The sequence below is a fragment of the Cotesia typhae genome, unplaced genomic scaffold (assembly GCF_013202065.1).
Source record: "Cotesia typhae breed Kobodo isofemale line unplaced genomic scaffold, CoteBio_Ctyphae contig_48, whole genome shotgun sequence".
In the NCBI taxonomy this organism is placed as follows: domain Eukaryota; kingdom Metazoa; phylum Arthropoda; class Insecta; order Hymenoptera; family Braconidae; genus Cotesia; species Cotesia typhae.
In genome coordinates, this window is record NW_027423756.1 from 2064232 (window position 1) to 2088536 (window position 24305).

Here is a 24305-nt window from a genome sequence, read left to right on the forward strand (position 1 = left end):
TTTGAATTGAGTTTCCGTCAATTTTACCCAATAAAAATAAGATAAAATGATATGTATTTTAAATTTATTGGTTACAGTGACTTCAATTTTTTAATAGCGTGGGGATTTTCGACAGCAAAAAAATCGAAAACAAATTTTTTGAAGTTATACTTCTTTTGGCGCGTTAGATTAAATTAAATGAATTTTGATTTATCTCACTTATTCAGATTTACTTGATAGAAATTTTACCAAAAATGATAGACTAATAATTAGAAAAAAAAGTTATGAATCTAGAAACAAATTTTAAAATATTGAAAAATTATATAGAATTCAATTTTCAGAAAATGAGGTTAAGAAAATTAGAATTTTAATGCGAATTAAATTTTACAAGTAAGTAGAAAAATATGAGTCTAAATTATAAGAAATTGTTTTCGATTATTAAAAAATGATTGATTGTTGAGCTTGATAATTTATAGTTGTATGTGAGAAGAAACTAACCAAATTCGTCTGTATTGTTCTCATTATCTTCATTTGCTATCTCCTGTTCAGTATCAGATTTATTCTGAAAAGTTTTCACCGGCAAGAAAGTAGTAACGGGCGAGTGAAGATTGCTTTTTCCTTTTGACACTCATTCAGAAATTGTTGCTGCTCTTTTGGCAAATTCTTAACCATTGTAGAATTGGAAATATCGAACAATTTATCTAGTTTTTGGTTAAACTTTTCAACATTCTGTTTTTGTGCTTTCGATCTTTTTTCCCTCTTATGATGTGTCTTCACTTTTATATATTCGGCATAAAATTTTTCCAACTTCGCAAGACTGCTGAGGACGTATAGTTGGAATCTTGAAACTAGCCCAAATAGTATTAGTATCGTTAATAACACTAGTAGCACTATTTCGAATAGTTAATTTTAAAGACTGATGTTTATACATAAACAAATTCAGTAAGTCACGATACGAAGGCAGCTTATTATTATTTATTTGGCTTCTTTCAAATCCAATTAAATAATTCCAAGTTTTATTACCAATTTTTTCACTCATTTTAATGATTGTTAAAGTCGATCTAACCTCAAATTTAATAAAGTATACATACAACGGCGTCACACTGATCAATGCACACTAAGCTTTGTTCTTACTCCCGCGGGATTAGTACGCGAAAACAAAGAAAGCGCTGCAATTAAAGGGGAAATTTGTTGAACGCATTCAAGGTCAAGTGAAAGCTCAGTAGTACTACTAGAGCAATAAAAATAAACCGCAATTAATCAGTATCACAATACACAGCAACAAAGAAACATCCCATATTCTTCGTAATGATCATACACAATATATTTTTAGCTGGAATTTCATTAAAATTGAATTATTAAATGATAAATTCAAATGTTATGGTGTGATTTAAATGAGAAATTTATTTAAAAATAAAAAAACTTCAGAAAAATACAATTAAAAATTTTTTTCGTTGAATTTGCAACTTAATCAATAAGTAATTACTAATTATAATTATGATACGAATAAAAAAATCAATATTTTTTAAGATTTGATTCAACATTTTGTGGAAATTCAATGCTACGTAAACTTCAATGACTAATATCTCAGAAAATATCGATCTTAGTGATTTGGTGGTAGAGAATTGAATTTCCTACAAAATTATCATTTACATTTTTTCTGTAGGTCTTGTTGTTTATGAGATAATGAGTGAAAAAACAAGAATTCTATGAAAAATTCGGTTTGGCGGTCCGTACTACCCCACCAGTATGAGTTACGACTTCGCGACAATGGACACTTTTGTAGAGCATTCAATTCTGAAAAAAACCCGTCCATGGTCAAAGCGATGCTATGAAATGCCACTGAGCTATAGAAATTAAAAAAAAAAATGAAAGTTCTCGTATATTTCGAATGGGAAATCTTCACACGCTGTGTAGGAGTACTTAATATTAATATTAAAGGCTCAAACTTTCAGGGAATTTTTTTGGGTGTATTTCCAACAAAATTTCGGGATGGGAGCGAAAAAAAAAATAGTCGCAAAAAAAAAAACACCCTAATATATATATATATATATATATATATATATATATATATATATATATATATGTACATCATATTAATATTAATATGAATCTATCACCATTCGTTTATTAATCCATATGAAAAACTATTCTTTAGTTAAACTAAGACATTAATATTATTTAATAATTATAAGATATTCTAAAAGTATTGTTTATTTATCTAACAAATGGTGCCAGTGTTGGTTGTTTTAAGGCTTTATGCTTTCTATTTTGTATTTATTATATCTCGTAATTTATGACCTATTGAGAATATTTAGCTAAAATGATTTTAATTAGGAAAACCCTTGAGAAATGTTCAACACGTGTATTCCTTTTTATGAGTTTTCACAAAAATCTAGTTGTTAAGTAACACGTGTGCATTCTATTCAAGTACTTTTTATGTTTTCTGAGAAGTTTTAGTAAATGGTTTTGTTTATTGTATGTTTTGAGAGAGCGTTTAAACTAAATTTATGAGTTGCAATGGTTTTTGAGATTCCAAGATAAAAGACTTATTTTATAATTATATTTAAGTAGAGTTAAGTAATTTGAATTTAAATTAATTACCACGTAATACATCGACAACGATACCTATGATATTTTAGGATATAACAGACTGAGTATTTATTCATTACAATATAAGTAAAGAAATAAATAAAAACAATAAATAATTATTTAATAACAATAGTTATTTAGTATTTTTAAGTATTTTTTTTAATTTCATCACATTATGAAATATAATTTCAATTATTATATAATTTATGTCATTTACATACCAGCATCTCCTCATTCCTTTAAAAATTAATAAGTTTAATGGGAAAAAAATCAAAATAATCTAGAAAAATAAACTTTATATAGTAATAATTATATAACAATCATATATATCATATATATAATAATATATAAATAACAATCATTTAAATATTTTAATTAAAGTCATAAATTATAATTAAGTGCGAAAAAATTAGTCTTTGGAATATTTATCACAAATCTGTGATGTCATTCAAAACAGAGAACAAATTATCGGCTTCCTGTTCATTTTGAAAATTCGAATCCTTGAAATCATACATTTTAACATTGAATAATTTCAGCATGTCAGCATCGAAAAAGCACGTTCAACACTAGCATTCGATATAGGCACAGTTAGTAGAGCTATCGCAAACTTCGCAATATTTTCAAAACGTTTGAGTTTTGAGTCAGCAGCATCGCAATCTTCGTAAACTTCAGCGTAAAACCCAACAGAAGTATCAAGATTAGACCATGATTTATTCTGTAACCTATCCCATTCGGATTCAATGTCATCTTTGTTACCAAACAACGCAGTTCTATCAAAGTTCTTTAAAACAGTATTTAATCTCGGCTTAACTTGAGATGTAGCAACTTTAGGATGAAGATCAATCATCATCTTTAGTATCGCTAAATTGTCAGGCAAACGCTTTTTTATTTCATTTGCTAAAACACTCAAAAAGTTTTTACATTGATCTTTAACGTCTTCTAGCTCTGTCAGATTAATGGATTCAGCTACACATCTGAATTCATGACTGAAATTTAACGAAGAGCTATGCATTAAGTAAGGTGAGAAGTCCTAGGTTACTAAATCACTATCCTTAATTTTTTGTAGTTGAGCAGGTACTACCATTTTTTGGAGTAAGCTTTTATACATCATAAACAAATCCTCGAATAATTTCGTAGGTTCAACGTTATCACTCTGGAATAGAGTATTTAATTGAGTAACTAGTTTTAACTCGGTTCTTAAAAAAATCAGAAAAGCCTTATACGGCGCACGTGACATAGTATCATACAATACTAATGCTGAATAGCATTCTTTTTCATTAATTAGAAAATAAGTCTTGAGTTCTTCCCACTGATTTAGAACGGTATCAATCGCATCTCATCTTGCAAGCCAACGTGTACCACTTAAGCCTTGAATTTTTTTAGAAATTCTACTATCATTCGTTGTTTCATATAAGTCTTTATATTTTTCTAAGCGCTTTGGACTATTCGAAAAATAATTATGCGCTTCGCGAACAAAATGTTCAAGTCTACTAGGTAAAGTAGCAGCTGCATTCTCAGCGCATAGATGAAGCGAATGGCACACACATATCATAATTATTAAGTCTTTTAACTCACGTTTAAAAAGAGCAGTAACAGAAAGATTTTTTCCGGTCATAACGTTAGCACCATCAACACCAATCCCAACCATATTTTCAATGGTCAAATTATCTGCGACTAACTGTGATCTTATTGCGCCATGGATGGTTATTGCATCACAATCAACGACTTTAATTAGTCGATAGAACGTTGTCACAATCTGTTTTTTTTTTTTTTTTTTTACTGAAAAAAACCGAACCATGATACACAGGGATTTTTGAGTAGAAACGTCAGTACCCTCATCAATAATAATAGAGTACGGAGAATCTTCAATCTCTCTAATCAATTGTTGCAGCATACATGGGCCAATTACATTTTTTATTAGCATAGTACATTTTGTTCTGTGAAGCTTCAATTTTGACAAGGTATCCGACAGTGGATCTAATTGCTGCAACATGCTAACCTTATGATCGACGGTTTTGAGCGAACAATGATCAGAAATAAATGCGGCAATCTTCAGTTCAGCAACCTTTATTTTCTCAGTAACAACTGGTTTAAAGGTTAAGTCCAATTTTTTAGTGGTAAGCGCTGACTTCTCTTTCAAAACACAATTTTGATGCTTGTTGGTTTTTGAATGATCGATTAAGCCTTTTCGATGACATTTTAGAGATATGCGACAATACTTGCAGTATGCTAAGTCTGATACTCCCGAAGGGTCAGGTCCAATCCAATCTGTACAAAAAATACTAATATCAGTTTATTCGGTTTTGTGCTAATTATTTAAATACAAATATGAACGAAAAAAATCGTGATTAAAGGATATAATGAACAAAGTCTTAGTCGATTTTTGGAGATTATAGTAGCGTTAAAGTGTATTGATGCCATGTGAAAAAAAACACACACACACAGATGAGACATCATTGAGATAATGATATTTGTTAAGAAAAAAAATTAGAAAACTATAAGATTATTAATAAACCAATGCCATTTTTATTTCATGCATATAAAAACTTAATCCATTTTATTCAGAAGATACACATTACCTAAATTATTTATTTCTATTGAATAATTTCTGCACAGCTTCCTTATGAGCTTTATCGAAAGTCCTGGACAATTAAAATTACTTATGTCAGATTATACTAAAATCAATGGGCATTCAACAATTTTTTAGATTTTTATAACAAGTAAATTATTATCTAAAAAATTCCAGATGTAGAAATTAAAAAAAATTAAGTGCAATATCTTAGAAATTTTTTTAGTTCTAATTGAATTAATAAAAAAAATCTAATAATTCTTAAACGTCTGTTGATTCCAGTGTCATATCATAATTATAATAACATTAATTCATACATGCCTTTCATTTCATGATCTTTTTCCCATTTAGTGGTATATTTTTGCGAATAGCCAGAAACTTTTTCTCCCTTTGGCATTTTAAACCTGGTATTTTATATTTGGTAGTTGTTTTTAAAAAACGATAGTACACAATGCAAAAACTAACAATTATAACTGACTGTTTTTATCTGTCAGCTGTTAAGAGTATAATAAAAAATGAATACAGTGTCATCTATTAAAATTGGAAACATTCAATCGATTTGAATTTTTTTATTTTTGTTGATGTACGTAGAAAATTTTTAAAAAATACCAATAAAATTTTATCCCTAAAAATATCCCAAAAAAATTTCACCACCTAAAAAAATCCCTGTATACATTTTTTCCCCCTAAATTTGGAGGGAAAACCCCGGAGTTGGCATCACTGTCGCGTTGTCTCCTGGCTCAGATAATTTGTTATTAGAGATTATTATTGATTGTCGAGTCGACCCCGTCGTTAGTAAGGGCTATTCGTAGTAGAGTACCTGTCCCGAAAGCCATGCGTTTGTATCCTCGAATTGACCAGTATTGTTTTAAAATTGTAATTGTATTTTTCAATATAACTCGACTGAGGAATTCGGGTATGTCTTAGTTTAAATTTTTTAGATAAAATTTTTATTGCACAGATAAAATTTCTGTTTCATAATTAAAGTCGTCGTAAAATAACCAAATGGTCTATTGAAAATCTAGACCAATTATTAATAATTATACGGGACATTATTACTATCATATTGATTATACAGTCCATCCGGCTAAAAAATTCGGCTCTGGACTTAAATTTAAGTAATTTGTTTGAATAAATATTTGTTTATATTATTATTAATTTTTCGTGATATACAAAATTACTTTTCTCCTTTTCTTTCCTAACACCATTGTATTGTAACGAGGGCGTTTTGCCCAGGTTCAGTTAGCCACCCCTTTCCTCCTTAGAAAGGGCGCCACTGGGATTTTAGACACGGTGTCCCAGAAACCGGGGAAGCATGAGAGGGGAAAGACAGGGTCGTGAGAAGTCCGAGAGGGCTGTAAATAAAACTGAAAAAAATAATTTATAACAATTAAAATGATTTATTCAATTAATTTACAAACTTAACAACTTAACTTATAAACTAACTTAATTGTGAGAACCTCTCACCTACGTTGGCCCTTGCCAATTATTCTTACAACTATCTAAATATTAACTTTCTCTATACCTCGTCACTCCGACGGAATACCTTAAAATACCATAAATTTCCTCGCCAACCTGACGGAATACCATAAAATACTAAAATTACCTCGTCAACCTGACGGAATACCAAATAACATAATTTAGTTCGTCAACCTGATGGAATACCAATTTACCTCGTCAACCTGACGGAATACCAATTAAAACCGATTCCCGACTGCGCCCCCGACTCGGGCGTCTACGCAGCGGTTTCCTAACTTAATCCATTGTACCCCCGACTCGGGCGTCTATACAACGTTTCTAAATAACTCACTAAATTCCATACAATCGATCGTCCACCGGACGTTAACTTAATACACACTTTTCTCTAATTACTCGATTTTTCCGAATTGCTAATTATCTACATTCCTGGAATTTTTTGCTTAACATTTCCTCAATACAAAATATCAAATTCTCTAATTTAATTCATTACAAAATTTATCAACCAAAATTTCTCAACTAAATTCAATTTCAAATTTTATTTCTATTAAACTCACTATTCTATTAAAATCATTAAACAAATTTTCAAATAAATTAATTTACTTAATTTACTAAATTAATTAAATTCAGCCCAACGGCCTAGAATTAATTTTACAAAATTCCAAATTTCAAATTCTACAAATTTAAAAAGCCTCATTAAATATTCAAACTAAATATATTCCTCTCTAATAATAATAATAATATTGCTTTATTTTCCCATTTTTTTATGGGGTACAAACAGCGGACTCCCATTCCACTTACAAAATTGTGCTTAAATCTAAATATTAATTTACAATATAACGCTTAATCCATATAAATTGAAAACTACTTATCTTTATTTACAACCTCATACACACCAGAATGATCACACATCACACTGGCGGGAAAAAAGAAAGCTATCAAAGGAAAGAAAAAACCCGCAGTCGTATTCCACCCAAACCTCCATACCTCTATTGCACACGCACTCAAGGGACCTCCGCTTCTGTTGTAATTTACTACTCGCGACCCCCTTACACCCTCTCCTTGTCTCCCCATAGCATCTCAATCCCTGTAAGCCAAGTTTCTCCTTGTCCTTCGTCATCCAGTACTTCTGATCTCATCTCCTGCCACCCTCTGTCCCCCCCTAGCCCAGAACACACCTCCCAAACATGCTCCCAAGTCTCCTCTTCTAAAAGACAGACGTTGCATAGCCTATCCTCTTTATTCTCCCAGTACCTGCCCCCCTTCAGTGCATCTCCTAATCTAAATCTCGCTAACTTGCTCCATCTTTCTTCACTCCATCCTTTTTTAAGATATCCGGGTATTCCTGATCCCTTTATAAATTTGTAATCCCTATTACTTCTAGCTTCATTTATCCTGTCCCACCTTTCCTTCTCTTGCCTTCTTTTCTCCAATCTTACGAACTCCTTTCCTCTCATGCACCCTTCCTCCCTACTCCTTTCCACCTCTAGAAGATTCCATCCTCTTTCTTTGAAGTAATTTTCCCTCTCTAATTCCCAACCTACCAAACCTCTCCCTGCCTTTATTCTTTTTCTCATCTCTATTCTACATCTCCAAGCTAATTGACCACCTCGCCCTTCCTCAATCCTTTTTTCGTAACTCCACGCTCTCATCCCTGCTTTACCCTCCAATCTGTCCCTTTACAGCTCTTCCCTCACCAAATAACCAGCCACTTTCCTTGAAACTCCAAGCACCCATCTCAAGTATCTTTCCTGAATTCTTTTAATCTCTTCTCGACATTTCCAACCTCAGATCTCCACTCCATAGTTCATTACAGACCATACTAATTTGTCAAACAACCACAATCTCTTAGCCCAATCCTTACCAAACTTCCTTTTTCCTAAACCCCACACTTGCCCCAGGATTCTTGCCCCTTTTACCATTCTCTCTCTGATCTCCATTCGCCCTTAACACGTAACCCAGGTACGTGTATCTGCCCACCTCCTCCAACTCTTTTTCCTTTAATCTCCAAGCTATTTTTCTCTTTCTACCTCCACCTTTCCTACACCTCATTATCTTCGATTTTCCTACGTTTACTACCAACTTTTTACTGTCGACGTTTCTTTCCAGCGTTCTTATCATTCATCTCATATCCTCTTCCTCTTTTGCTAGTAGAGCAACATCGTCTGCGTACGCCAATGAGTACACCTTTTTACCGCCTGATAGGTCCACTCCTCCCCATCTACCCTTCTCCAGTTCCTCCTCCAGGTCCGCTAAAAATATCACGAACAGTAAAGGACTGAAAGGACACCCTTGCCTAACCCCCTTTTCCGTCCAAAATTTTTTTCCATACTCCCCTCCTATCCTCACCCTGACACATGTCTCTCTCAACACCTGTTCACATCTCCTAACCAATCCTACACTTACTCCCTTCTTAATCATCCCTTTCACCAGCTCATCCCTATCTACCGTGTCGAAGGCCGCTTTAAAATCCACAAACAGAATTACGACCTTCCCTTTTTTCTTTGCTATCTCTCTGTTAATGAGGTAATTTAGAACGTAAATGTGGTCTATCATCCCCCTTCCTTCCCTAAAACCCGCTTGTGTTTCCGGTAAGATTCCTTTACCTTCGACCTCCCTCTTAAGCCTCCTCTCCAGAATTCCTACATATACCTTGTACGCAGTCTGCGTAATCGTAATCCCCCTATAATTATCTACCCTCTTTCCATCTGCTTTCTTAGCGATTGGAACTACTACCCCGTCTTTCCAATCTTCCGGTCACCCTTCACCAACCCAGACCCTCTGACAAATTTTCCACAATTCTAATATAATTTCTTGCCCCTCATATTTCCACGCCTCGTTTGGGATCCCGTCTTCTCCCATCGCTTTGTAATCTTTCAACTTTTTGACCATATCTTTTACTTCCTCAAACGTGATATCTCCTTCGTCCATCTCATTCCTCTCCCCTGTGGTATCCTCTTTCACAGAGCCTTCCCTCCTTACCATGTCTTCTTTTCCCCCAGTGAGTCCCTGCAATGTTCATCCCACTTTTCCATTTCTATATCTGCATTTATTGCACCTCTTCTTTTTCTACCCTCATTTACCACCTTCCAAATCTGTCCTTCTGAATGTGTATTTTTAACCCGCTCTTCCCATTCCTCAAGTGCTGCCATCTTCTCCTTACACATCTTCTTATAGCATTTTTTAACCCTTACGTACTCCTCAGTCCTTATTCTTTCATTTTGGCATCTTTGTAAGACTTTCCTTAGTTTAATTCTCTCAAGTTTAATTCTCTCAAGTTTAATTCTCTAGTTTAATTCTCTCCTTAATTCTCTCTCTCAAGTCTTCTTCTAGTGATTTTCCTCCACTGTCTCCTTTTCCAAGTGCTTCCTGGAACCTCTCTATGCCATCTTTGTCCCATATTCCTCTCCCCAGCCCCTTGTTGAGCTTCCCTGCGTCCTCTTCTCTTGTACCTCTACCTTGACTACGACAGGTAAATGGTCCGATTCGGTCCTATCCTCCACTGTCACCTCGGACACTCTATCCCAGCCCCTTTCCTCCATGATGACCAGGTCAATCACTGAGCTGCCTCTCTCCCCAATAAAAGTCCAATCTCCTTCCTTGTCTCCCTTCATACATCCACTTAGAATAGCCCAGCCTCTCTCCTCGAGAAACTTACAGAGGTCCAAACCTTCCTCATTAATGACCTGATCCTTTGACCTCTTCAAACTCCTTGCCAGCTCATCCTCGACTATCCTAATCCCCCCTTCCGCGGCCGTTCGTGCATTGAAGTCTCCACCCAATATAACCTTACTATCCTCCGTTTCATCCATCCACCTACCCCTGGCTTCATGTCTATCCCCTTTAAGATGACATTCTTTCTCTTAACCTCTCTTTCCCTTTTTTCAATTTCCAACTCCATTTTTCTTAACCTTCTCTCCGCCTCCTCGTCCATTCTCCCCTCCGCTAACTCCAGTGTATCTCCCTCCCCATTCCCTCACCTACTTACGACCATCTCTATTTTCTCTAATCTACTCTCCAAACCATCCATTCTCTCTCTCTCTGTAAGTACATAAACACGTCAAATTTTTCGCTCTGTCTTTAAAACATTTTTCTGCTGTAAATTGCCCCCGGGCATTTTTTGTTCCAGATTTATTGCAAGCAACAAATTGCGATCTACAAACTGACATATAAATTGTATTAAATTGCCTTTTGTGGATCACATAATAATTGTATATTTATTTTTCAACATTGAAGAGGTTAACTTGATAGTGGTTTTTGTGTGCAGTGGGCTGTTAGCCAAATTAGCATCAATTGATGTCAACCTCCACTTGAAGTTTACCAGTTCAAAATAACTTAAATATCAGTTTAATATATCATAAAATAACTTAAACATCTGCAAACTGAACTATAAAATTCTCATAAATTGAACCTGTTAACAATTAAAGGACTTATTTCATAACTTTCTGTGTTAAAAGGGTTGGATTTCCCAGTGTTTTTGTGGTTTTGTGGACTGTAGATGGCATAAATTGATGTCAACACTAATTTGTTTTTTTTTGTGGGACATCATTATGATTACTGAGGCTAAGTTGACTTGACTTTTATCAAATTCTGGATGTCAATTTGTTCTGGCTTCAAATCTGGTATAGAACATTAAGTGTATAATACAAGGGATTATATTGGTGAAAATTACTCTGAATGGTAAATTGCTTGGTAAATTACTTTGTGGACTGCTACACACAATTTTTCTGATTGGAAATTTACCTTGTAAGTTGCTGCCTGAAATTGTTCCGAGTCGTAAATTGTTTGGTAAATTACTACTTACAATTTTCAAGATTGGTAAATTACCTTGTAAGTTGCTATTTGCAACTTCTCTGAATGGTAAATTGTGTGGTAAATTACTACTTACAATTTTCCTGACTGAATATTTACCTATCAAGTGTATTAAATAAATTGGACTTTTCTAGACTGTGTGTGCTGGGAAGGAATGAGTGACACTATCGTGATTAGTTATTTTACCTTGTTTATAACCAGCAAACTGTAACTTGATGTTGAATTGTCTGGTCATTTCACGGATATTTCTCTTTTAAACTTCTGGTTATGCCATTGGTGTCTGATATATGTGCTAAATGCAAGCGACCTGTTAGATCGTCAGTAAATTGTAACACTTGTGAGCAACACTTTCATCCAGGTTGTGCGCGCGAGTATATAAAAACAGGCAAAAATCAGATTGCTGCAGAAATCAACTAAACCATCTTCTAGAAAATCTCGATACAAAATTAAAGAGACCAGTGTCGCTAAAATCTACTAGCTCCAACGCCTCCTCAGTTTCTAGCTTCAAGTCAGCAAGCTCTTCTCCTCTTGAACGCACATTCAAAGCTCGTGGATCAATCTCGTCCTTAAAGTCTCCGATAACACCAGCTTCTCCATTATCTCCAAGTGATAATTCAGTTTTTCTACCATCTATCATCTCACCGACAATGTCAAACTTACCCTTAAATTGGTCCGAAAAATCGGTTGATGAAAAACTGACACTTTTAATGGAGAAACTTTGTCACACAGAACTCTTAAGTAACCAAAAACTTGAGGATTTAAATACGAGATTATGTGAAGTTCAAGACTCGCAAAAAGCTGCTGCGGTTAATTTAGCAGATTTAGCAGTTAATGTTAAAACAAATGCCGAGTCCATTTCTCAAATTAGTTCAGACCTTAAAAATTTAACTAAAACTAGAAAAGCTGATATGGATTCTGTCCATAAAAGACTATGTACCCTTGAGAAGTCAGCTCCTGTTCCATCTACCTCTTCACAGACGTCAAGTAATACCACGGAATTAGTTATTTCAGGTATTCCTGATGCATTGGCGAAGGATTTAACACCAGATGACATTACAGCTGCGGTTTTTAAGAATCTAGAGTTACCAAATCTACTTAATAGTGTCTTAAGTTCCCGTAAAGTTGAAATCAAAAATAAGCAGCTACGAAATCAAAATAAGCCTTTATTACACTCTTATATTGTCTCTATGATGTCGACTCCAGTGCGAAATTTCATTATTGATAAGAAACGAAAAACAGGTAATCGCTTAGTTAAAGAGGTTTTTCCTACTCGAGTCGATATGGCTTTTCAGGGATCTGTTTATGTTAACGAATTTTTGTCTCCTGAAACGCATAGATTGCTACTAAAAACTAAGGAACAAGCCAAAGTCAAGAGGTTTAAGTTTGTTTGGGCTAGATATGGGCAAGTCTTTGCAAAAAGAATGAAGATTCGGTAAGACTTATGATAAATTGTGAAGCTGATCTCACCAAACTAGATTAACAGTCAACTGATTCAACTAATAGCTCAACTAAAAATATATCTTTATCACTAAATGTACTTAGTCTAAATATAAATAGCCTTGTTGGCCATACTGCTCAATTCTTAAATTTGATTAATGATACTCAACCAGACATTATTATCCTTGTTGAAACGTGGTTAAAACCCTTTCATGATAACAGTATTTTTCACTGAATGGCTACAATATTGTTCGAAGAGATCGAACCCTACAACATGCAGATACTGGCTGTTACATCCAGGGAGGTGGAGTGGCCTGTCTTGTCCGTGAGTCCTTAATAGTCAAGGTTTTACAAATTTCAACTTCTGATTATTTAAATCAACCAGAATATTTAATAGCCGATGTCACCTTATCCTCTGGATCTCATCTCTTATTATCCTGCATTTACAGAAGACCGAAAGGGCTATTTCTCAACGAATTCTTTGACATTTTTTCAAGATTCGCTCCAAATTTCAACAATATAATCATAGCTGGTGATTTAAATTGTAATTTGTTGGATGATAGTTACACTGCAAGGCACCTGAAAGATTTTATTCTTGAATCGTCACTGTTCTGCGTACCTTACGGAGCTACTTTTCATAAAAATAACTATGATTCTTGGTTAGATGTCATCCTGCTTGACAGTGATAGTAAATTAGTTTCTTTTGCTAAATCCGATTCTCCGTTCATTGATGGCCATGACTATTTATTTTGTAAATATAAATTAAATTGTTCAAAACCAGCATCAAAGAAAATTACCTTTAGAAACCTAAAGAATTGTGATCATCAAGCTCTTTCAAGAACTTTGATGAACACTTTAAAAATTGATAATGCTGTTCTAGAGAATACGGATCCAAATGAGTTGCTGATTTTCTTCAAAGCTGGTGTTCTATCTTCTCTGGATTTGTTTGCACCCGAAATCACTAAGAAGATAGTCCGTCATAGTAATCCCTGGTTTACAAAAGAATTAAAAGTGAAGTGCAAAGAACGTGATAAAATTTATAAAAAAGCCAGGAGAACTCAGGACCTAAATCTGCTTGCTCTTTTTAGAATTAAGAGAAAAAACTTAAAAGCTGAGTTGAATCATGCTCGTGAAGAATACTTAAAAACTATTCTTTCAAATCTTTCATATGGTTCATCTATTTGGAGTAAGCTTAAACATCTTGGACTAATTAAGTCTAACCCTTCTTCCCCGCTAAACTTTTTTGATGCTCTTGAATTGAATGAGTATTATGCAAACATAGTAAGAAAGCATCCACCTTGCAGTAAAAATTTTGTTGATTTACTGCCGATGGACTATTCAAGACAAGTCAAATGTTTATTCAAGTGGACCACGATTGACATTGTAGATGTTACTAAGGCACTGCATATTACTCTTTCAAAGTCTAAAGGAAAAAGTCCTGATGGATTGGATTTAAGATGGTTACGGGATCACCTTCCACAAATTTCACTGTTTCTTACTGCATTATTTAATAGATCTCTTGATACTGGAATATTCCCTGACATTTGGAAAGTTATTTTTATTATACCTTTGAATAAAACTTCACCGCCTAGATCTCCATCAGATACCCGACCTGTTGCAAATCTATCCCATCTGGCCAAAATGTTTGAAAGAATCATTGCTAATCAAGTGATAACCTATCTGGAGGATAATGAGTTACTCGACCCTTTTCAATCTGGATTTAGGAAACATCACAGCACACAATCAGCATTACTGAGGCTCACTGATGATATTAGGCAGGCGATGGACAAGAATAAACTTACCATAATAGTCTTATTTGATTTGAGTAAGGCTTTTGACTATGTTGACCCCAAGATCATACTGATTGCGTTATTTGAGCTTGGTTTTTCAATGGAAACAATTATCTGGTTTTTCTCCTACTTATCAAATCGCTCTCAGTCAATACTGAATAATAATTGGGACTCCAATTCAGCTCCTTAGAACTTCATCTGGTGTTCCTCAAGGTTCTGTGCTTGGTCCAATCCTGTTTTTAATTGTCATGAATTCTGTTGTCAGATGGCTAGTGTATTGTAACCATGGTCTGTTTGCTGATGACAAATATATTTATCTACATTTCTTTATGTATCAACTACAAGAGGCAGTCAGACAGGTCAACATTGATGCACAATCAGTTGCGGATTGGGCAAGGAAGCATGGCTTGGAGATAAACTTGTCCAAGACCAAAGCAATGATCTTGGGTTCAAATAGCAAGCTGAAACAACTGAGTAACTTTGATATGCCACCTATTATTATAGATGGTGTCATAATTCCATATGTTGATACTACCAAGTACTTGGGATTATACATCAGCAGGAACCTAAGTTGGAATCATCATGTCAAGCTAGTGGTTAGCAAAGTTAATTCAGCCTTGCATTCTCTCAAGGTTCGGAAGAATATTTTCTCAACTGACGTCAGGAAATTGTTAGTATCATCCACCATCTTACCACTTCTTGATTACTGTTCCATCGTATTAGTAGATTCAACATCTGAAAATGACTTAAAACTTCAACGTGCAATAAATTGCTCAATTAGGTTCATTTTCAATCTTAGAAAAGATGAGCATATAACACCTTATCAACGAGAATTGGGATGGCTTACTGTGAAATATCGTAGAATGTACTTCATGAGTTGTTACTTCTTTAAGCTACTTCAAGTTGGTAAACCCAAGTACCTACGAGATGCTTTTGTTGAGGAGACCGAAGTCAGACGTTCAGATAGGTTAGCAGCCAAAAAACACTCTCTTTTCACGTTTCCGCATTTTGCTACGAACTTCATGGAGCGGTCATTCCAAGTGAGTGTAATACGATTGTGGGAAGAACTGCCTGAAGAGATTGTAAACTCATCTAGTCTTGAAGTGTTCAAAAATAAAATTTTTGACCATTTGTTGAACTTGGATTATTAATTTTGTTATTGTAAAGTGATAGGTTCTCTGATAATTACTGTTAGATTCTAAGTGTTAAATTCTCCAACTTTGTTATTTTATCGGCTGTTATAAATTGAATAATTTAGTGAGTATGCTAGTTGAATCAGATAAAATTAATATAAATTTTTATATTAGATCTTTATTATAGTTTATGTACTTATATAATTTTTCTATTATTATTGTATTTGTAAATCATATTGTATTTAAAATTGCCATTTGGCTTGTGCCTTGGCATTAATAAACTATCAATCAATCAATCAATCAATCAATCTCTCATTCATCCTTTTCTTATTTTCCTCCCATATTTTTCCGAGTTCTGCTCTTTCCTTTCTATTTTTCTCCTTTAGCTCATCCACTCTCTTACTCACTTTCCTGCATTCCTCCGAGATCTTAGTTTCAATCCTACCTAGCTTTTTTAGGATCTCTTCCATCTCTTCCTCCGTGAGCCCTACTTTTTTATTCGGTGACTTCGTAATTAGTCTACTTCTTTTAATTACCAGGGCTATGTTCAATGTCGAAATCTAAGAATTTAAATCCAAAAAAAAAAATAGAAAATTTGAAAAATTATTATTCTCTTAATCTGCCGAATCCGGATCACGAATAGGGTCAATTCTTATCTTAATTGCCTCCTGTCAATGTTGCAATGATAAAATACGTCAATAACGCTCGATACCTATAATTGTTGAGATTATTTCGGTAGCAAGCGGTTTTGCTAACTTGACCTCGGAGTTTGAACTTTCATCAACTTAAAACTTTAATTTTTATGAAACTTACCTTCTATGGGTACATTGGGAACAGTTATGCTACTTGATACTAAAAAATCTAGCGATATTGCACGCTCGTTTATGAATCACATCCCTTTCAATAAAAGTTGGAGACCTATTAGTATCTATCTCGTGTAGTATTGACTCCATTCAAAATATAAGTGGTTTAGATTAAAAAAGATTTATTAGACACATAGAAAATATATTTATTTCAATCATAGTTATTGGTTGATTCATTCAACCGCAAACTTACTTACTATTAACAATTTATTGCCTACGTTACTTAGTGGTTTACTAAAGACATTGTTTACAATTTAAGTAGTACAATCCATGTTAATACCCATTATTACAAGTCGACAAAACAGTTAATGTAACATTATTATCATTCTCATTCAAAAAGGGGCAGCTTACGGCTACGTCAAAGAAAGCTTGCCTGAATGTTTTAAACCTCTATTTCTTCAGTGAAAGACATTCCCTCAAACGACACACAGATATTCATATTCCGTGCTTTTTTAAAAATGTTAATGTCACATAACGATTGATTCGGTCGTAAAAAATTACAAATCATAATACTATCTCGAAAATATTTACAAAATATGTTTTCATTTGAATACGAGAATAGCTTTCATCACAAGACATAAAAGACATATTTAATAGAATGTTAACTAATTTAATAGATCATAACGTTTGAGAATCTACGCTGTAGTTTTGTGAATCATGGTTGAGCCATGCGTAATTTTTTTTTTAATTTTTTGTGTTAAAGAAAGGGTTAACTACCCTAATACCTAAGGCAATTTACTGTCGCAACTTGGCACCAAGTTGTTGTCTGTCAGCAAGTCTTGAAAACGCACTCGGTTGGTGTCAACTTGATGCCAATAATTACAAATTCGGAACTTGACCGCAAGTTGTCGTTAAGTTGGTGGCAATTATCTGTCACTAACTTTGTTGGTCTGAAACTCTGGCTATCAGGGTAGATTTTTCTAATTTAGAGAACCATATTTTGCTTAAAAAGATAATGTTTTTTACCTCTCACTCAAGTTATATCACAGATTTGTACTTACGTAAATATATATATATATATATATATATATATATATATATATATATATATATATATATATATATATATATATATATCACATATCACATTTAAACTATCACAAGAACGGTAGTGCTAACCCTACCCAAACAGTAAACACTCAAAAAACAGATGGTCGTTTAAAAAGTAAACAATACTTCCGAACTCGATCTCTGAAAGAAACATTTCCGGGGTATATGTCACTGTCATCTTGTTCATTCTTCTAAAGTAACGCGCTTTTGATGTGCTTGACAGTCTTATCAATAAACTCTTGTTCTTCCGCGCTCATAGAATCAAAAGAAACTTGGTACTTGACATCCAAAAGCGTGTCAGGCACCGAGACTGATTGCTCCTCCGTCAACTGGTCCAGGCAAATGTCTATCGCACAGATCGACACCAACCTTTCAAAACATCCGGCGCTGTACATCACAATTGGGCACAGTCCATTTTCCTTCTCTTCCGGTGATATGATGCCTTCATACTTTTCGTTCACAATCTTCCAGAAGGATATGAGCTGCGCAGAGTAGAAGGGCGTCTGTTGATCAGGAAACTCGTGGTATTGGTAGTGCGTTATCTTTTTTGACTTCTTTTCTTTGTTGTTTCTTACAGTCAAGATTATCTGAGTGTAATGAAAATTTATCAATGACAATCTTCTTCCATAAGGTAAATTGACCCACATCGTACGCCAGGGATGTATTGCTATTCAGTCATTTATGTCTTATGGATGTACCCTTGTAAAATCGCACGATCACTCTGCTGTCAGTCTTCCATATCAAGTCCCAAAAATTAGGACCTGAGAAATCAGAAGCTGCTTTTTTGACGACCATCAACTTCTTTGGGATGTTATTGCCGTCGACGAAGCTCGCAGAAGTTTCGAACTTGATGTTCTTCATTGCTGAATCATAGCTCCATCTTCTGGAGTTATTTTGCAAAATCGCGCTCTTAGAATTCATATTTTTTAATCCTGGGTGCACTGCTATCGCAAGTAATGGTTGTGTAAAACTGAGGCCTAATCAGGTCGTATTTATCTTATATCAGATTTTCCGGTGTGATATTTTTATAGTTATGGTATTGTATGATATGATGTATACACTTGGTGAAAGAGGAAAAACAATCACACTCATAAAGAATATTTACTTTGTAATAGCAGTTTTAGTGTTGGATACAATTATTAATGTAGACTCTTATTGTGAACATTAATTAAGCAGCTTCTCTGATGAAAAACAGTTTTTGATTTAGCACAATTTCAGGGCTTTTAAATGCTAGTTATTAAATCATATTACGATAAGTCCTTGAATTACCTACCAGCTATTGTAACTATACTCTTCGGTTTTATTCTGTTGGTAATAATTCGATTTCCATGTAGGAAGTTTTAAAGTTTGTTAAAATAAGAGATCACTGTTCAGTTCAAACTCAGCCTCCCCTACTAAAGTGAATACTATAAAGTCATCAAGTAAGACATTAACGATCGCTGTACTGCAAAAATATATAGTGACAATTGTAATTGAAATTTATGATTCACGACAAAATACGTTTTTTCTTTTCCATTTCAAAGTATTGTTATAATGAAAATAAGCGTTTATGACAAAAAGTAATGGTAGCAAAACTATTTTCCTCCTTCTTTTGTTTGAATATTAAACGATAAGTATAAAAGGAAAATAAAAATATGTCTCTGATAGAGTATTTATGGAGGTTATAATTAAATTAATAAATAAAGTCTAAAACCTTAACATTTCGGAAAAAAAAATTATGTGTGGTTGAGTTCGTATAAATAAAATATCGATGAATACTATCCGTAACTTTAATAATTTACTTACATTATAGGTCTATAATAACATAAATAACTGAGTGTCATTATGAGCCAAGTGCAAACGAAAATCGAAGTATACTTCAGGTTTCACTTTTATGATACTCAAAAAATTAAGGATGAAATTATGAATGAAAATGTAGTGGTTCAAAGTCGGAATGCTAAATCGCCGTTGTTGCCTGGCTTTCAGCACCATTAACGGCACTGACACCTTCAATCTGTGTATCATTTGGTACAGGCATATATCTGCGACGACAATTGGTTTTGCCGGACGTTGGTTAGTTACAATCATTCGCTTGAAATAATACTGGTCTTGCTTGTTGACTTTTAGCAGAAAGTCGAGAATCAATCCTACATCAGGAGCATCAGTTTCTGTCCAATCAAAATATTTGAAGTGATGTATTATCCTCGAATCTTCGGTCGGTCTATGAAGAATTCTCAACTGTGTGTACATGAAATGGGATCCCGTCCTAACGCTTTCTTCTTTGATGATAAACTCCTTCAATATCGCATGATCTTGGTTCATGCATAAATACTGGGGATTTATAGGTTGTAATTTTTGCTTGGTACCATTCAGCATCACGATGATTCGAGAGTTTTCCTGCCAGATCATGCTCCAAAAGTCATCGAAAGTCGTTGCCATCAGTTCTTACGTCGCTATAAATTTACATCTTCCGTCAATTCCAGCCATATAATTGGTATTGATGTAGTCCGAGCCTTTTTTGGATTTGAGCACCACCCGAGAAATGTCCCAGCATGGATACTTCATATTTCGGTTTTTCTTCCTGTTTCTCGGTAAGTAAAAGATATCACAAGTACTCGCTATAGTTAAATTAATGACTTGCAGGTGTTTTTGAACGACTATGTCGATCCATTTCGGGTCTTTGGCTCGCTGTATGTAATCGCTGACTGGAATAAATATCAAGAGGTTGTTAGCCATCCTCGCGAAAGTTAATTCCAAAGTAAGCCAGGAAAAATCTAGCTGGAGTGTGATCGCAACGAAGGATTTCGTTATACTAACGCCGCCAGTACAATAGTATGCTATATTTATTAGTAAAACCGTTTTGTGGTTTGTGGACACTGATTCATTTTCCTTATGAGTATGATAACTATAATAAACAACTCTAGGTAGTATCAAAAATTTATTTATAACAACAAAATGGATTGACTGTCGATGGATGTGATAAGAAATGCGCACTTTCATTGAAACGACGAGAAAATAATAGATGATACAATTTAGAATTTGGAGGAATAGTTGCTAGAAAATGAACTATCACATTATTGATAAAAACATAATGGTTTAAAGACTCGAAGCTTGAACGTCTCTGTTGTCTAATGTTGAACACAACTGATGGTATTGATATAGTTGCTGAGTTCACTAATTGAAACATACAGATATCCACGGCACAAAACGTTGGAGCTCTTTCGATGCCAGGAGTACTGTAGATAACTATTGGACTCGGCGGATTCATCAAGGCGGGTTTCATGTAATACTGGTGCCTCTCATTCACTGCTATCATGAAACTGATAAGCGTCGATATATCAGTAATACCTTCTTTTGGCCAGCTCAGGTATTTGAAAAAATGAACAGTGTTTGATCGCATGGTATTAATATTCAATACATTCATACCCATTTCAACGTAATCCTTTTGCACAGCGATACTTGTTACGGTGACTGTAAATCCTTCCAATTGGTTATAGTCACTTACAGAGGGCACTGCAGGTCCGTCAGTACCATTCAACATCACAATAACCCTAGCACCAGTCCGCCAAACCATGCTCCAGTAGTCCTCGAGTGTGTTGTCCATCGGTTCTTGGGTCACTATGAATTTCCGGACTTGTTCAAAACCATCAACATAGTTCGCATGGATGTAGTTGGATCCCTTTTTTTTTAAACACACCTGAGTAGAATCCCAACATTCGATGTTTTGAAACCGATTTTTCTTAGTATTTTCCATTTTCTTACATTCTTCACAAGAACCGCTTATCTGAATGTTGATGATGACATGGTGCTCTCGACAAATTCTTTCGATGTATTTTATTTCAGATTCGGTTACTTGCTCCAAATAATTGGAGATGTGGTACATCCCAAAGACGTTTGAGCACATTGTAGAAAAAAACTTCTCACTTTGTTCAGATAACACCGAATTAACGTTGCAATTATCTCAGTTCATTGGGTACTAGGCTCAGCTGATGATCGACAGCTCTTTATAATTTCTCTTATCTCTATGTTTATTTACCGGTCAAACTACAGTGACTCTTAATCACCGCGGAGATAAATAAAAACCAGAATATGCATGTACTGATGATAGCTTACGTGGTTCAATCAGAAAATGAATAAGTTGTTTCACAATCTTTTATGACATAAGCTAAACAGGACTCGGTTGCATATTGTGCTTTATTAGTTACCTACTGGATTGAATTGACGTTTATCAGTTTGCGGTTTGTTAATGACGTCATACTAAATTATCCCACTTTATGGCTTAGTTACAGTAGTTGTTATTTAAATTGTAATAATGATTTTACCTAAATAGCTTAGCACAAGTGCGTCAAGTTAGAAGGAAAAAAATATCGCTATAAATATCGGTTCAGAATTGTATCCCGTTAGTTGACCTTAGGTCATACGTCGATGCAGTTATATTGCTGAGTGAACAGCACTTGAAGGGAGCAGACAATATCTGTAACTTAAATGGGGTGTGAAAATTCTAAGTCGCTAAATTGTAGCGATCTTATTAAATTATTCAACAAGCCGGACGTCCTTAAGTATCTCTGTGAAGAGCACAACAAAATATTGAACAAGAAAATTCAAGGAACGTTCAATGGTTTTGTAGCTGATGAAAACTTCAAGAAAAATAGGTATCCAGATGAGCCGTGCTTTGATCACAGCAGAGTGATTCTACGGAGTGAAGAACATTACGGCGACTACATTAATGCAAGTCACGTGGATGGATTTCAGCACCCGAAGAAGTATATAGTGAGTCAGGCGCCGTTAGAAGAGACAATCTCAGATTGGTGGAAGATGATTTGGGAAAAAAAATGTGAGCTCATCATCATGCTGTGCAACCATGTTGAAAACGGAAGGAGCCAGTGCTACTACTACTGGAGCCCAGTTAAAGGAACAACTCTTGAAATTGGCAGCCTGATGGTGAAAACGATTGAAGTTTGTTCGGCTTTTAAGGATTTTCAAATCACAAGTATTGAAGTCACTCACAAGGACGGAGGTCGCTTGAGACTCACTCACTTTTCGTATAAAAATGGCAAGAGCATCATATTTCTCCAGCAGAGGAAGACTTTCTTCACTTGGTACTGATGGTAAAGGCTTACGATAGACGGATGGTCATCCGAAAATCGGATAATGGCTGCCGAAGGGATTCCAACAGTCCAATAGTGGTTCATTGCAACAGTGGGCTTGCGAGAGCTATGACATTTTGCGCTGTTGATATTGCATTGTCTAGTTTTATTAAAACAGGTAAATTTAACCTTTATTCATATGTTGAGCTATATCTTTCTAACTGAGAAAAAAAAATTAATTTTTTATATTGAACCTCAATGATGTTACTTAAACTATTTTTAGTTAAATATAAGCTTAGTAGCCATCTAAATTAATTTTATTACAAAAAACAAAAAAAAATAATTCAACCGGGAATCGAACCCGGATCTTTTGGTTGTGCATTAAGAGCTGTGTAATAACTAGTCTTGTAAAATGAACCAATGTAAATTTTAAGCAATGTTTTTAAATAAAAATCTGTGTTATTAAATTGGATAATTTATTTACCTTTCCCTTTACAAAAGTGTTATTAAATTATATGCATAGGTGACGGAAGTAAAATTGTAACAATAATTAATAAATTTGTAACAGTTTTACCTGTTCAGGTTAGCCCCTAATCAATTTTATAAATAACTAAACAAAACTAACAACAATAAAAATTATCAGGGCGCCACCAGGATTATTTATCACGGTTCCTGGAACCGGTCCAGAGCTGAGAAAACTTATCTTAGGGTAGAGAGAGTGGAGGAAGGTGCTGTTAAATAATAAAAACTTAATTAACAAGGTTGATCAACATTTATTAACAACAAGAATTTAACAAACTTAACAAGTTTAAGCGCTCACTCACACACTTATAATCTAGCGAAGCGGAGAACAACTGCGAAATAAACGATATTTACAAACGAACCTTCCAACGACGATACGATGACTAGACGGGCTTTTTTGAATGAACGGTCTCCCACACCTGCGTAAAACTAATGGGCTTTTTTGAACGAACGGTCTCCCCACACCTGGCCTAAACTAACTTAAAACTATAAGTCCACCGGACTAACAACGAACTAACTACACACTTAAAACTAAGTCCACCGGACTACCGAACTTAACACTATTAACCCTCTCTATCACGCATAACCCATACAATTCTTCACACACATAACCCACACTTCGCTTAATTAATTTTTATAATTTTAAAAGAATAAATGATTTTAATTTAATTACGATATTCTTATCAAATTATTCAATCATTAGTATTTGATAAAAACAATAATTCCAATTTAACAATCAATTTTAATTAACCTTGAACTAATCTCTATAGAACCAGAGACTTAATGCGTTGAATTAACTTAATCACAATATAAACCTTTACAATCACTTCAAAATTATTAACATAAGTTTAATTAACTAATTCTGATAAAATTCTTACTGTGACAAATTTTTGACTCAATTAACCGATTTCTTGGACTTAACATCCACGCCGACAATTATCAAGTGTCATCAATTTTAATTTAATTCCTTCACGGACCTAATCCCCTTAATTTACTTAATTTATACTTGTTAAAAA

General features: G+C 34.3%; 2 protein-coding genes across 3 annotated transcripts in view; both read right to left on the minus strand.

Annotated features, from left to right (window-relative positions):
- LOC141529515 (patj homolog) overlaps positions 1-24305 on the minus strand; it is a 769735-nt gene that overhangs the window by 615072 nt on the left and 130358 nt on the right. The gene's annotated exons all lie outside the window — the stretch shown is intronic.
- On the minus strand, positions 6609-11802 carry LOC141529535 (uncharacterized). Its single transcript, XM_074246124.1, has one exon. It carries the CDS (start codon positions 8266-8268, stop codon positions 7666-7668), a length of 603 nt encoding a protein of 200 aa, XP_074102225.1. The 5' UTR covers positions 8269-11802; the 3' UTR covers positions 6609-7665.

Excerpts from the sequence above, each read along its gene's own strand:
- LOC141529535 (XM_074246124.1), bottom strand. The coding sequence starts at position 8,268 with ATGAGAGCGTGGAGTTACGAAAAAAGGATTGAGGAAGGGCGAGGTGGT.